Below are 16,316 nucleotides of genomic sequence, written 5' to 3' on the forward strand. Positions count from 1 at the left end.
TTGGTGATGGGCACTCAATTTCTATATGGGGGGATCGCTGGCTACCAGTTCCAATAACTCATAAGGTTCAATCACCGGTTCGATTTCTTGATGAGGATGCGAAAGTTAAGGAGCTTATTGATAGCACTACACGATGGTGGAATATTCCCTTAGTGGAAGCAATTTTCCACCCGGTTGAAGCAAGTGCCATTTGTGGTATTCCCCTATGTCTAAATGCGCCAGAAGATCAATTGATATGGGGCCCGGCAAAGAATGGAAAATTCACCGTGCGTAGTGCTTATCATGTTGCACTGGAGGCGAGCAGGCGGTGTATGGGTGGGTGCTCGGAAGAGGGACAGAAAAAGCAAATGTGGAGAAGGATTTGGCGTATCGGAGGCCCAAGGGTGGTGAAGATGTTTTTATGGCAGGCCTGTAATAATATCTTGCCAACGAATGAGAATTTGTACAAGAGGAAAGCCCTGAAGGATCCTTCCTGCCCAATTTGCAAGCGAGAACCTGAGACAGTCTGTCACGCTCTATGGACTTGTCCGGCGGCTCAAGACGTCTGGCACGGAAGCATGAGAAAGATCCAGAAGTGTGCCGTGGTAGACTTGAGCTTCTGGGACATTGTAGGGGGTCTGATGGAACGTCTTGAAGCTGCCGAAGTGGATGTGTTTGCATGTACTGCTAGGCAAGTATGGCTTCGCAGAAACAAGTTGGTTTTTGAAGGGGTTCTCTGCTCTCCAGCGCAGCTGCATGAGTGGGTATCTGTTCAGATGGAGGCCGTTCAACAAGGAAGCCAGAATCGAACCCAGGGAGGTCGCCTGCCGGGGCACAGCTCTCCTATACGGTGGAGCCCACCACAACCAGATTTTGTGAAGTGCAACTGGGATGCAGCGGTTGATATGGTGGGGAACAGAATGGGTATGGGTATTGTGCTTCGAAATACTGCTGGCGATGTGGTGGCAGCAAAATGCACGACTCGGAGGTATATCACTGACCCCATGATTGCCGAAACAGTGGCGGCTTGGACAGCAGCTCAATTTATTCGGCAGCTGGGAGTTGAGAAGGTTATTCTTGAAGGGGATTCTCTTGGAGTGATCCAGAGTTTACAGAGGGAGGAGTACAACTGGGCTTCGGTGGGGCAATTGCTAGATGATGTGAAGATACTCCTGGGCGGCTGCAGTGCTTGGCGAGCCACTCACGTTCGAAGGGCAGCAAACTCGGCAGCAGACAAATTGGCCAAGGCGGCGTTGCAATTGGATGAAGAGCACCAATGGAGGGGCATTACCCCTTTATGTATTCGGGAAATTGTAATGTCTGAGAAACCTTGATTTTTAATGAAGTAATTGAATCCCATTTCAAAAAAAAAAAAAAAAGTTGACAACATTTGGCGGCAAACGGAATTGGGCCTCTAACAACAATATGCCAAAAAAATCTTCAAAATAAGGCCAACTATGAATTAAGATGAAAGCCAACAAAAGGCTGAAATAAAGGCGATCTATAAGCCTAAAATGACAATACAACAATGGCCAAATATATTGGGCAAACAAAGGATCAAAAATCCGTATGGGTCAACAAATGACAATAGACCAAATAATGACTGTGCTAACAAATAGCTAACTAGCTAAGAGATGGTCAACTGTCTTTTTTTTTTTTTTATTATTTTTTTTTATTTTTAAAAGCAAGGATCCTTATTACGTTGCAGTAAACACCATAAGAAAAACACTTAAGAATGTAAGACAAGCAAACCCAATATGTCGACTATTCCGATATTTACATCCCATAAATGAGTAGTGATTTTTAGTACATTTACGTACTTGAACAATAAGTATGCTGGTATTAAAATATTATTTTATTTTATTTTTTAACTGTTTAAATATTATTTTAATAATATTTTAACACCGGCGTGCTTATTATTTAAGCACGCGAGTGTGTTAAAAATTACTACACCCCATAAAAAAATACTTGCCATAGCAGCGGGCAGCAGCAGATCCTCATCACCGGCGTAATTCAAGGGATCTCAACGTCAATGAAATCATCCGCTCGTTCAACTGCCGCATACCTAAAGAGGAATCACGGCCTTCATGTGGCAACATTCTCGATCTGCAACATCTGTCAGCCCCGATGAGGAAGAAGATGACAATCTCATTTGAGCTGGGCTTTATTTTCGTAAGCGTTGAAGCAAGCTAGGGACAATGCTTTTAAGAGCATCTCCTATAGACGTTGGCAAAATATATAAATTTTTAATTTAATTATTTATTTTTTTATATACACATTTATTTATTAAATAAATATTAATAATAATAAACAAAGTTTATAGTGTGAATAGTAAATTGGTTAATCACTTTCACTATAGAAGAAAAATCTAAAACCTAGTGAAAGGAAAAGAAGTCTCATATGGAAAATGCTCTGATTACAATACGATGAACAAAATACAAATAAAAATAAAAGCAGAAATAAAATATAAAATAAACGATGCTTACGTGTTCACAGATAAAGCCAGGGCTACATTACTTTTTTATTCAATGGATCATTTTACAATATAAATGGTCTCTATTTATAGGGAGAATGAATTTGAGAGAATATATTGAATTATGATTTGATTTTATCAATTACAATTAATGCTAGTATATTTTCATTCCCATAATATCAAATCTCACACAATATATTATATCAAGAATAACCGCTCAGAGTCCCAAATCAAGTTGAGTTTCTAGTGAATTAGATAGAATATGGAGGAAAACTAAATAAGTAGGAGGGTATTTTAGGTTTTTTCTTTTATATTGGAAGAGGGGGGTAAAACTTTAAAAAAAAAAATTAAAGGGGGTACAAATATTATTTTAGGAGGACAAAAGTATTATTTTGGGATGACAAATTTATAAAATAAATATACTTTTTGACAACTTTTGAAAATTTTGGGGAACATTGGGCCTCACCCCAAGGCGTTGGTCCGCCCCCAACCGGTTCGGGTTGGTGATTTGGGTGGGTGATGTACAGTGCAACCTTTTAATATGTGTAGCCCATCATCATCTAAAACCCATTCATTTGTTGTAGGGTGGACCTAATAATAATCTTATAATACCCAAACTAAACCCACCCAAATCACCAACCCGAACCGGCCTATTTTACCACAAGCCCTGCAATTTAGCGTAGCAGCGAACTCAAGTACACCAGCCACAGCAGCGAGCTCTGAGGCTGCAATGGAAGGATTAATTGAAGTCGCACGCCCCCGAGGCCGGCACATAAAGAAGAGGGCTCTCAAGAACAAAGCTGTCGCAGTCACTTTCGATGAGAAAGATCTTAGGTACTATGTTTAAAGCAAACCCGAAATTTGCTTCTTTTTTTTTTTTTTTTTTGTGAGGTTGGAGAATTAGTATTGTTAGTTTTTGTTTGATTTGGGGTTTTTGGCATGGGAAGCGACTTTGTGGGTGGGTTTCATAAGAGGAAGAAGAAAAGGAGAAAGGAAGCACAGAAGCAGCAAGGGGAGGCGCAGAGGCGAAAGCGTATTGAGCAGCGAAAAAAGGTTACTTTTTGCATTAAGTTTCGGGGTTTTTTCTTTTTTTCGAAGTTAGATGCTTTATCGTGTTTTTGGGTAGTGAAATTAGTCATTTAAGTTTTTATATAAGTTGTATTTTGTTAGAATATACGCAATGAGCCAATATTTTCATGCAAAAGTGGTTCAGATTAAGTACTAATTAAGAAATCTGTGTTATTTCGTCATAGCGATGTGTTACGATACTTCACTCGGGTTAAAGGTTTAACTAAATCAGTACCCAACAATCTTAGAGCTTTTTGGATCAATGGTTTAGCCTTAACAATTGGGATGACATCATAGGTGTGTTGAAATCATGTATGAGCATAGTGTTAAGTCATTGAATACGGACCAGAGTTGCTAAAAGAAAAACGGCTACTATAAGGTCAATGTCGATAGAGTGAGCCGTTGTGGACTACGGATTTGAAAGTGGGATAGAATGGTACGATCTTAAAGGGTTAAGGATTTAACCAAATCAGTATCTAATAATCCTAGGGCTTTGGATCAATGGTTAGGCCATTCACACGATGTAGCCACATTGAGATGTAATTTGATGTATAACATTGACTTATTGTCAATCGAATGTCCAAATCATTCCTTGCTTTTTAGGTATAAACATTTTAATACGGTCAAATCTGCTATTTTTGTTAGGGAGATTTATGTGGAGTGTATGATTTTATTGAAATATATTCATCCATAAAAAAACAAAAGAAACAATTGAGAGTAGAAGTGGTATAAAAAAAAAATGAGAATTTGATATAGGCAGAGACATGAACTATACAACCCGACACTATATACCATTCACAAAACTTAACTTTGTGCCTGAATACTTTCATCTGTAAACCCACTGTCACATTTCCATTAAATAAGAGTTAGTAGAGTATCAAGCCATGATGCCCACTTTGCCAGATGCTGTACATTTGGCAACTGTTCAACTTATTAGGAGCAACATAATGCGAGGGTTTAAACCCTAGGGATTTTTGGCTGTTAAAAGCCTCAAAACATCTTCTTTTAATGGAAAAGTTCCTTGGAGGATATTGACATAGAAGGCAGAGGGGAGAGGGTATTCATTAAAAAAAACAGGGAAGCGGGCCAGGAAGGTTGTGACGGATTAACTTAGTGGTTGGTCCTTCCTGCCAATATTCATACATCTCATCATGGTTTTCAAGATTCCTTCTTATCTTTTTTTACGTGTTGTGCCATATATGTATCACTCGTGGCATTGTGGATTATTGGTATTGTTTGATAATGTGTTTTGGGGGACTTTTTTGTTTTGTTTTTAGTTTAAAAAAATGTTTTGATGCGACATATAGATGAAAACTGTTTAAGTATTTTATAGTTTGGGTTGTTTGATAATGTTTTTGTTTTGAGAGTATAAAACAAAAGACAAGCTTTTTTTTTTCTTTAATTTTTTAATTTATTTTTTTTAATAACAAACATAGCCATCAAATTGTTATAAATTGGCTTATGTAGTTTAATTTAGGTTTTAATAGTCTTTTTCTTTTCTCTTCTTTTTTGTGGGTAAGTAGGTTTTAATTGTTATATCTCTACTATATGTTACAGAGGAAACTGGAAAGAGAAATGGTCTATGGTGGAGCTCCACCAGCCACTGGTTCAGCACTTGATGAGAATGATGACTGCCAAGGAGAGGATGAGGAAAATGAGCCAATTCCATCTATTTCTGGTATTTTTCAAACTCTCCAATCCGCTGGATTCAAACATTTATAAGCTAATTTTGTTTGTCAGTACTCATTATAAAGCACTCATGCCTGCTGGATCCAGTACTTATGGGCTGCCAGGCCACTTGCCAATGCTTCTGTGGTCTAAGGGGGTCTACTGATTTAGTAGTATAGTTGTGGATCTAAACTGTGATCACTTCTCTGGATTAAAATCTTAACAGAAGACATTCTTCTGATATTAGCAACAAAGCTGGCGCTGAGAGCCACTTTTGAATTGGGAAAATTTGTGAAAATTACATGCGATAACCACATCATTGTTATTAATCCAAGGTAAGAGCGCCGGAAGGTGGGGCATGAGTACTTTGATGACTCATTTAATTCCACTCTGGATGCTCTAACTTTCCTCTGTGCTGACTCGGAGCAAGTGGGATATGAATCTACTGCAATTTCCCCCCCTCAATTATGTATTGTTAGATATGCAGTGGAGTATTCTGTATGTAATACAAGTTTATGTGTTTTACTCCTTTTAACATTTGGGTATTCTTTGAAAGGGACAACAACGTATGACCATGGCAACACGAAAGTCACAGTGACAACAAGTGAGATCTCTCCTGCAGAAGAAACCTTTCCAATTGACAAAACACAGATAGCAGTGCCCCAATTAATTGGAGCTGATAAGAAGCACAATGTGCCTGTGACTAAGAAGCAAGCATTCAAGAGAGTTGCGAAACCAAAATCACGCCCAAAGCCTCAGAATAAAAGAGACAGAAAGAAGGGAAAGAAAAAGAACAAAAAAACAAGATAGCCGTCTGTCTGGATCATCCTGATCATAAAATTAAAATTAATGAGCTTTGCTGTGCAAGGTTTTGGTATATGATAGCTAGCTGAGCTGCCAACCTTATTTTATGTATACTGTTTATCACGGGATTTTGTGTCGAAGAGTGAGCCTAATTCCACTCTTGGCTTTTCTGGGAACCTTCACAATAGTGTTTGGTATAATGATAGCTGAGCTGCCGACCTTGTTTTATGCATAATGTTTATCATGGATTTTGTTGTGAAGTGAGTGAGCCTAATTTCACTCTTGGCTTTACTTGGAACCTTCACAATAGTGTTGTAGTGGATTATTTTTCCCCTTTACCGTATCATGAAAATATGGTTATAGCCGTATGCTGCTGCTGTTCTTTTGCTGAGTTGTTTGTCCTCTATATCCGTATCGGGTGTTTGATCTAATTTAATGTGCGTCTTGTTGCCCTCTGCATTAGTCACTTTCCAAGAATCTCTTTGAACACGTTGCACTTTCGTCCAAGCCCTTGGGAATAGGATTCCTCAATTTCAAATGAAATAGACACTTCATGATATAAAATTGGTGCATCTAATTATATACATGACGATGCATCTAATTATATACATGACGACACGACAATGTTTGTCATCTAGTCTTTTTAAAAACGACAATGTTTGTCATCTAGTCTTTTTAAAAACGACAATATATCAATTTGAAATCTTGCTCATAAAATAAAGATGATCCTTATCCAATTGATTGTGTTACTAGGGTATGTTGACATTATTCCTCTTTTCCTCGCTTTGAATTAAAAAAAAAAGAAAAAAAAAAGGGTTTGTTGACATTGGAGTCTAGAATTATTATTATTATTTTTTTAGAGAAAATCAATTTGATTTCATTAATAGTGGTCAGGAGCATAAAAACTCTTATAATCACATAACATACAGTTCTGCAAAATTATAGTTGAAGTTAAAAGATTACACGTCAAAAAATCGAAAATATAACAGATCTTACAATGAAAAACCAATCTATGACGTCAAACATCCGCTATCCTAGCCCGATATTCAGATTATAGAACAAATCTGCTAACGCAGACTCCTTCCAGGAGCACAGGAAGCCATTTCCCAGGTATGAGCAAAATACTCATACCCAAACCATTCCCCTCTCGACCCGAAAGCCAAAAGCATTATTCACGTCCTTAGCCCAATGACTAAGACCATAAAATTAAAAATAAATAAATAAATAAACAAAAACCTCCACAAGCAGCAATGGAGAAGCACAGCATCGTAGACATCCCTTTAAAAGACATGTTTTGGCTGAAGAAAACTATCAAATCTAAGTTTGAAGAGACTAGATCTTGATTTAGATCTACGAACTAGATCTAAAGCTACCCGCTAGAAATGAAGACCGGTGGAGCTGAGCACTGCTACCATGAAAGGGGATGAGGGAAGATTTAGATCTAGATCTTCTCTCCTCTTAAAGTTTTTCTTAATGTTATTTAGATAAAAAGAAAAAAATTATAGAGAGAATGCGGTTTGTTACTCCAACTACCCCACCGAAAGCCTAAATGTTCTTGAGTCTAGAATTATTAGGCGGGTATGTTTGGTTCTATCCCGGTTACGTATAATGTTTCATGTGAGAGGACATTTAACCCTTATCTTCTTTGGGTAGTAGTTAGAGTAAAATGGGGTTGGGCCTGGTCCTATTTCGTCGTTTCAAAGGTATTTTTTGTTTATTTTTTAGTAATTACAAAGCATATGGAAATGAAAGTATAAATTTATCATGAATAATCAATTATTCATAGAGGATGATTTTAATTACCTATACTTTTTATCTGGGCAATTACTGGATGAATTTTACCTATACTTTTTTCCAGTCAAAACAGTGACATGAAAAAAAAAGAAGGAACAACGAGGGGTCAAATGCTTGTGCCGCAAAGACGCCTGGAGCGTTATAGTGGACCACGTGGGGTTGTGACAGGTGACATTTTTTTTTGTAACAAGGTGACATTAGATTCATTCATTCATGCCCTATCTTTCGTCGGCCAATCGCTGCTGTGCCTTTTGCTCCAATCTTATACCTCGAGTAAATCTCGTTTTCCATCGATAATAATGCAGAGGATCTTTTCTGTGCTTGGGACCTTTTTTTATCTTTTTCTTTTTTCGTCCAGCAAAGGTTGATGATTACGTGGAGTGATGATGATGGATCTTTTCTGTCCCAAAAAGACGAGGTGGGGATACCACGACCCCAGTAGTTTGTAATTTTAGAAGGTTTATTATCGTAGTTATTAAAATTACTATTAAGTTTATTATAGATTATTATTAAGTTTTGATCTAAGAGTAATTTTAATAGTCACATTATTTTTAGTAAAATACAAGTATACCATTTAGAATTACTCCTGTACTTCGGGTATATTGTCATTATTTTGATAGTTTGGAGGGTAGATTGTCGTAATTGATAATTTGAAGTGGTAGTTTGATAGGGTTAAGAGGACTTTACAATTTATTTATTTTTTAAACCAGTTTTTTTTTTTTATTTATTTATTGAATATGTGAAATTGCCATTAAATTTATGTGTCATCTAGTTCATAAATTTAATGGTGTGTAACATGACAAATAATTTTTACTTTTACCATAACACACTTTATTTTGTACTATTCTTTAGATTTTATGAAAATAACAGTTAAAGTAGATTATTGCATCGCAGTTTATATCTTAGGGTCTGTTTGGGTTTGTGATTTTAAAAAGTGTGACTTGAAAATATAACTTTTAAAAACGCAGTTAAGCATTTGGTAAAATCACTATTTGACTTTTAAAATCGCAATTTAACCTTTAAAATTATGTGTTTTCAAAAAAGTACCTCATTACTTGCAATTTGAAAACGCATATATATATTTTTTAAAATGCAATCTTAAACAAATCATTTTCTGCAATTTGGTTTAAAATATCATTTCCAAACACACCCTTAAATCTTAATAAAATGATAGATAAATATCATTTAAATTGTTATGTCAGCATGTAAATTATTATACTTATTTAAATAATTGACTTATAAACTATATTAAGGCGTGGTAGTATGATGTAAACTATATATATATATATATATATATATATTAAAAACTGTACTAGTTCTACCCTTTGGCCGTTGTGTTCTACCACATTATCCATGTTAACCGGTCGAAGGCGTGTGTCACAACGAAAATATCAGAGAATGCTTTCCGAACAGAAAGAGAAAGGAAGAAAATGTATTTTATATTATATATTTGGGTCGGAAGAAAAGTAAATTTGAAATTTGATTCCTTAATCTTTTCCTTCCTCTTTATGGGACATTTCTCTTTCCTTGTCCTTTCCGCTTTCGTTTTCTGGGTTAGGCCAACGAAACCAACAAAAATCTCAAATCCAACGGCTGCCATTACCAGCGCACACTCGCTCCCCAGTCCTGACCCACACACAAACATCTATCCCCATCCCCGACATGTACGGTCATATAAGAAATTGAATATATTCCCAAGCTTCATCAATCCAACGGCCCGGATCCCCCGATTCCCTGCTCAGGAAGATCTCAGCCCACCGTCCAACCACCACTAAGAGATTCGCCACTGTTGAAGCCGTCACTGTGTGCACTCGGACAAACAAAATATATATAGAGAGAGAGAGAGAGAGGGAGAGCCACCTTCCGAGTCAGATTGCCAAAAAGCGTTGTATCAGCGAAAATTCGCAGACACTTCGGCGAAGCTTCTTGGATACTCAAAAACCACAAGGCTCTCCTAATTTTTCTCGCAGGCTTTTCACTTTTCGCGCTCGCCTTTTACTTTTCTTTCATTGTCTTTTGCTTTCTCATCCACTCGAATCCGAGACAAAGTTTTGTTCTCCCTTGGATTCCCAAACCTCAGTTTGGTTGCAGGGAAAGCGGAGGAAAATAAAAAGAAACGGAGTGCTCGAGTGTGTTTCTTTTTGTTGCTTTCTAGCTAGAGCTTGAAGGTTGAAGTCAAAGTAGTAAGTTTACTATTATTTAGTTGGAAAGGCTATTGTTTATTGTTTTGTTAGACTTTCTCCTTTGGATTTCAACCTGCGTTTGGTTGCTGAGAAAGGAAAGGAAAAGAAAAGAAAATCGAATTCTCGAGTGTTTTTGGGTTTGTTTGTTTCTAGAGAGTGAAAGTTGAAGTCGAAGCAACAAGTTTGTTATTATGTAGTTGGAAAGGTGGTTGTTTATTGTTTTGTTAGAGTTTCTCCTTTGGATAAAGCTTTGGTTGCTGAGAAAAAGAAAAAAAGAAAGAAAGAAATTGCGTTCTCGAGTTTCGCTCTTTGTTTGTTTGTTTTTAGAAATAGAGAGGAGTTTTGAGTCAAAGTTTTGTAACTGGAAAGTTCATATTGTGTAAGTTTCTTATACTTTCCCAACAGCCAAACAGGGCGGTTAGTTTGGTGTCATTGAAAATGCAAACGAGGTATATAGAAAGATCAAACAGTATGGTGAGGGAGAAGCGAGGTTTGGATTCAACTTCAGCTGAAGAAGGCCAGCCTGATAGGAAGCGACCTGCTTTAGCTAGGTATATCTTTTTCTCTTTCTCAGAAACTGAAATTTCTATTCATCTTGTTCAAATTTTGCTTCGTACTTTTGTTAAATTGGTTGCGTTTTTAGCTGAAATACTGCGTTGGTTTGGAGTTCTTGGTGTGATCTTTTGGCCTGAAGGGTTTGTTGCTTCTATGGTTCTACTTGAACAAGAAATGTAAAGTTCGTTCATGGTAACTTAACCAAGAAAACATTTTCATCAAATTAATTGGACTCTATGAGTTGTAGCAAAAATAACTTGGCTCTAGATTGGTTGTTAATTATAAAGTAATAAAAAGTTGTAAACTTTGTTGATAATTTTGATCTTGGCAATAAGTTGGTATTGTGAACTTAGAAAAAGGGTTATATGTCGAACTGATTTTGACGTTATGAGTAGCTCATGACTCATCAGAATAGAGCACCAAATCATGCTGCTTTCAAGGTTGTGGTGCTGGATGTGCCAACTGTATAACATAGGGGTGTCTGAATTTATTCTGTTTTAAAATTTTGAATTTATATTTGATTATTTTGTAATATTATGTAAAATCGGTTTACCTAGTTTTTTTTTCAGATTCTTTATGCTTCTAATATATATTTTTGGGTTACACACACACACACACACACACATGTGTCTGTAAAACATCATTCCTTATCTACCTGAAACTATCAATTGAATTTTGAACTTCTACTTCTGAACAGTAATATTTTGGAGTTTTGTTTTTTCAATTGTTATAGCTGAGTTTCTTTCCCATGCAATGTTGATGGCCTTCAGATAAGTTAATTGAAAGTTTTAATTTTGATGCAGTGTAATTGTCGAAGCCCTAAAGGTGGATAGTCTCCAGAAACTTTGTTCGACATTGGAGCCTATTCTTCGGAGAGTTGTATGATAAATTAACTTTCTTCTGGATTTTGTTACTCTCCATGAACGATATAGGATATCTTCCTTATTGTGTTTCATCATGAAGTGATTAATTGAATCAATCAGCTGCCCAGTCAGTTTGTTAAATGGCCTTCTTTTAACCTATCCAGGACAGCAGAATAAAATTATTTGATATTTATTTCTCTTAAAGGCTTTAATAAATATTTTTTTCAATGCATCTCACACAAAAGCAAATGATATATTAATTTATACTTTTTTTTTGCATGATTTTAATGTTTCTTGCATTTACCGCTGAACAGGTTAGTGAAGAAGTGGAGCGTGCTTTAGCAAAACTAGGCGCTGCCAAACTTACTGGGAGGTATTATTATCATTGTTCTTCTTTTTGTTGCTAAGCTCACTAAAGTAGTAATAAAATATAATTTTACTTTTTGAATTCTCAGATGAATTCTGTATTTGGTCTGTTGATAAAAAATAAATGTTCTTGTTATGTGTGACTTTCAACACTGTTCTGTTGTATCTTCAACTGGATGAAATGAAAGATCCAGTATTAGGCTTTATTTTGTGCTTCTGTGTTCTGGGTTGTGTCAGCATCATCACTCCATGGTTGTTGTAGATGGGGTCAGATTACCGCCAAAAAAAGGAGAGAGAAAAACAATTCTAAATCTTAATATTTAGCGGATAGAAAAAATGTAAAAAACAAGATAAAGAAAAGCAGACACCTCTTAGTTGGCATCTTAATCCACTAGCCTTATTTGCTCTTTGTTTAGTGGATTTTTGATCCTGGAGGTTTACTTCTTGATTGCTGAAGTTTTAGCTCCATATCATATATTGTGGGCTATCCAACCCATGGATTGCTTTTGTCCTTGGTTCATGTTAAGCCCCTCTCTTGCCACCAACTGGTCTTAGCTCTTGCTATAAATTGGCATGGAGGGGTGATGTGAGGCTTAGATCCTGTAGTGTAATAATCTGAAAACTTGATTGATCATGACATGCTTTTGAGCCAAATTTCACTGGGTCTGGATCTGAATATTTGTTAGCTACATAATTTTCTTTTTCAGCTTTTCTCCCATTTATCTGTTAATCTTGGCTTTTGACCACATCTAACTTTGTTGCAATAGTGTGATTGTTTGAATTACTAATGATGCACCCATGTTATTACTTTATCGTCTAATGATTGTGAAAATGCAGGACTTCTCCTAAACGTATAGAAGGGCCTGATGGGAAAAACTTGCAACTACTTTTCAGTTCCAGGCTGTCGCTTCCTCTTTTTACTGGTGGAAAAGTAGAAGGGGAGCAAGGTGCTGCAATTCATGTTATTTTGATTGATGCAAATACAAGGAACACTGTCATATCGGGTCCAGAATCCTCGGTGAAGCTAGATGTTGTTGTGCTTGAAGGTGATTTCAATAATGAGGATGATGATAACTGGACTCGAGAAGATTTTGAGGGTCATGTAGTGAAAGAGCGCGAAGGAAAGAGGCCACTTCTGACTGGGGATTTGCAAGTGACACTGAAGGATGGTGTAGGAACACTAGGTGATCTAACATTTACTGACAACTCAAGCTGGATAAGGAGCAGGAAGTTCAGGCTAGGACTTAAGGTTGCCACAGGCTATTGTGAGGGCACTCGGATACGTGAAGCAAAAACAGAAGCATTCACTGTTAAGGATCACCGGGGAGAGTGTGAGTTCATAATTAGCACCAATAGTTTTATTCCATACAACATGCACGTGTCTGTTGGAACAATTGTAAATTTGTAACTTTTTATTTTACAGTATACAAGAAACATTATCCACCTGCATTAAATGATGAGGTTTGGAGATTGGAGAAAATTGGCAAAGATGGGTCATTCCACAAGAGGCTGAACAAAGCTGGAATTTATACAGTTGAAGACTTCCTGAGACTTGTGGTTAGAGACTCGCAGAGATTGCGGAATGTAAGAATGCTGATTTGCTTGTAAAATTCAAATTCGTATATTGCAGTTTCCACTTATTTTTTTATTCTTATGTTGCAGATTCTTGGAAGTGGCATGTCGAATAAGATGTGGGATGTTCTTGTAGAGCATGCAAAAACTTGTGCTCTAAGTGGGAAACTTTATGTGTACTATCCTGAAGATGAGAGGAATGTTGGTGTTATTTTCAACAATATCTATGAGTTCTGTGGCTTGATTGCCAATGGAGAATATCACCCAGCTGATTCTCTTTCAGAAAATCAGAAGGTAATAGTTTATCTCAGTCTTATACAATTTGGATGGTCATTTTGATTTGTATTCCATCTAGTGGTTCACTAATGTTACTCTCAAGCATTGTAATCCGACTAATCTTTACTGCTCCATAATTTGTCTATATTGGTATCTTTTTACACATTGGAGGAATCTATTCAATTGTGGAAGAAGTTAATCCATAAGCAAGTTTTATTAGAATGTACATAACAATAATTACCCTATCTTCCCCAATTCCAACTTTCATGTCATGCCCTTTCTAGTTTCCTATGGGCTTGTAATACTATAGAATACGAGGTTTGGAATATTTCTCCTTTATCTCTAAAAGGGGAAAAAAACTCAGAACCGTAAAATATTGGGTAAAATTTTCTAGGTTGTGGGAAAAAGGATGAAGTTTGGAAACTGAGATTGATTTTGTTTCATGCAGGTCTACGTGGACACCTTGGTGAAGAAGGCATACGACAATTGGATGCATGTTATAGAGTATGATAGCCAGTCACTTCTGAACTTTAGGCAGAATAAAAGTCCAGGTGCTTCTCAAACTGAGGTCCCAATGAACTCACAAGATTATTCAAACCTGTTTGATCAGCAGTTCACCCTGCCAAGCCTACCCGTTCCAGTTCCTTCAGAGCATCCTTCTGTGGATTCAGCAGGCCTTACAGTTGGAGGTATATAAATTTTGTTATAAATCATAATAATTTTTTATTACATTTTGGTTGGTGGGTATATGCATAACAATTACAATAGTGTTACACTGTTTCAACAAATGGAAAAAAAATAATAATTCGAAATGTTTTAATTTGGCTCACTTATTGATTTTTTTTTTTAAAAAAAATTTAGAGAGGTGGCATGACATGAAGAATACTGAGCTATTTGATGTGTATATACAGTATTAATTGCTCTTAGCAACCCTTTTAGAATGACTTTTCATTGTGGATGTCGGTGTCTGTTTTTAAGCCTTTCATTATACCTATAAGACCAAGCTTGTGCCTGCATTAGCTCTTCTATTTGGTATCTGATATATGCTCTCTCTCTCTCTCTCTCTCTCTCTCTAGGATACAATGATAGCATGGCAACCAGATTCTCGCTACAGTCTCAGAATGTAAATCTCAATGCTCCTATTCAGTTTGATGGCGCTTCATTTCCTCTACAGAACCCTCTGATCAGTGCTTCCCACCAAGCCCAAATTCCAAGAAGTGAAAATGTACTGGCCCTTGGTACAACACAGCCGTCCACATCGGGCTTCCAGACCACCGTTGGTGCATCCAATCTTTCTTCTTACAGGGGAGTCGAAGACTATTTCCCAGAGGAAGAGATTCGTATGAGAAGTCATGAAATGCTTGAACATGAAGACATGCAGCATCTGCTTCGTATGTTTAACATGGGAGGCCATGCTCATGCCTCGGTTAATATGACTGAAGATGGATATCCTTATTCATCACACATGGGCACCCCATCTCTGAACTACAACTTTGACGATGACCGTTCTCGTTCATCAGGAAAAGCTGTCGTTGGGTGGCTGAAGCTCAAGGCAGCCCTGAGATGGGGCATCTTTATTAGGAGGAGGGCTGCTGAGAGACGGGCTCAGCTTGTTGAGTTGGATGATTCGTAGACATGGTCTGAGAAGCAAAGCTGATCCGGTTTTGATGTAATATTCTTTTTCTTCCCTGCCTGCCAATTCCTATCATGCTGAAGTTTGTAACATGACAAGAAATGGTCATGGCTTGGTCAAACAAGAAAAAGATTGTATTCCTGGGCTTTAGATTGATGGGTGGAGGCTGTGGAGCTTGACTCTGAGCTAACCAGTTTCCTGTATACTGCTACCCTGTACAGTAAGCTTCCATCTTCTGTTAATAAGTACCCATAAAATGTTGTCCTCCCAACATTCTTGTCCTGCTAGTACCATAGACCAACAGAGCTGAGCTGTTTCTACCGAAGATGTTTGCCGACGTGGCGGCGATAGAAGATTTTAGCAAGGAATCTTCCAAAAGGTGAGAGTTAGCATTGGTCATTTTGAATACATTTGGAAATGACCAGGGTCCGTGGTAGGTACATTAATTGTGTGTTAGTTTGAATAGGAAATGTATCTTATGCTCTTAATTGTAGTATGTTGGTTGAAATCCAACATAATTATTTTACCTTGTATGTTGTCGCCTTGTGACAGGAGAACAATAAGTTAATTGTAGTGAATTAGTGATAAAATTGCCGGATCATGTTTTGTTGACTCCTTACTGACTGTTATGTGCTGGGCTACCTGCATGCTTGCTCTGATTGGTTTGGGAAAGTTTTCATAATTATGTTGCACCAGAAGGCTTTATTATTAGAATATATTTTCTAACAAATAAAAGAAATATTATTGAAGGAAGATATATTTTCTAACACAGCAGAATTTGTTTCCTCGGGGTGAAATGAGTTGATGCTTGTTTGTTGAACTTAAATCAGATGGAACTTAACGATCTATTTGCTTACCTCTTTTCTCTCTCTAAACACTTGAGAAAGCTATGCTTATATATCATCTCTTCTTGGGAAAGCATCATATCGGATCTCTCAAGGCTGTAGAATACACAATTCATAAATCAAGTAATTGTTTACCAAAAATTATTTCACAAATATCATCATACCATCCAATTCTATATCCATATGGATTAATTAAATTAAATAATGCTGAAGGTCTCTTTCACGTTAACCAAAAAG

General features: G+C 36.9%; 2 protein-coding genes across 3 annotated transcripts; both read left to right on the forward strand.

The window, feature by feature from the left end:
- Positions 1 to 3,106: 3,106 nt before the first annotated feature.
- LOC132171380 (uncharacterized) lies at positions 3,107 to 6,360 on the forward strand. Its single transcript, XM_059582681.1, has 4 exons — positions 3,107 to 3,286; positions 3,400 to 3,505; positions 5,078 to 5,198; positions 5,745 to 6,360. The coding sequence occupies exons 1-4, from the start codon at positions 3,183 to 3,185 to the stop codon at positions 5,996 to 5,998; spliced, it is 585 nt and encodes a 194-aa protein (XP_059438664.1). The 5' UTR covers positions 3,107 to 3,182; the 3' UTR covers positions 5,999 to 6,360.
- A 3,262-nt stretch (positions 6,361 to 9,622) lies between these two features.
- Positions 9,623 to 15,835, forward strand: LOC132170379 (calmodulin-binding protein 60 C-like). 2 transcript variants are annotated; one of them, XM_059581342.1, is made up of 9 exons: positions 9,623 to 9,969; positions 10,375 to 10,520; positions 11,328 to 11,403; positions 11,702 to 11,760; positions 12,591 to 13,084; positions 13,177 to 13,337; positions 13,416 to 13,619; positions 14,050 to 14,290; positions 14,678 to 15,835. In XM_059581342.1, the coding sequence occupies exons 2-9, from the start codon at positions 10,408 to 10,410 to the stop codon at positions 15,232 to 15,234; spliced, it is 1,905 nt and encodes a 634-aa protein (XP_059437325.1). In that variant the 5' UTR covers positions 9,623 to 9,969; positions 10,375 to 10,407; the 3' UTR covers positions 15,235 to 15,835. The 2 variants fall into 2 exon arrangements, with proteins under 2 accessions (XP_059437325.1, XP_059437324.1); XM_059581341.1 differs by having other exon boundaries at positions 9,623 to 10,520.
- Positions 15,836 to 16,316: the final 481 nt, after the last annotated feature.

This window comes from Corylus avellana, chromosome ca2 (assembly GCF_901000735.1).
Source record: "Corylus avellana chromosome ca2, CavTom2PMs-1.0".
Taxonomy (NCBI): Eukaryota; Viridiplantae; Streptophyta; class Magnoliopsida; order Fagales; family Betulaceae; genus Corylus; species Corylus avellana.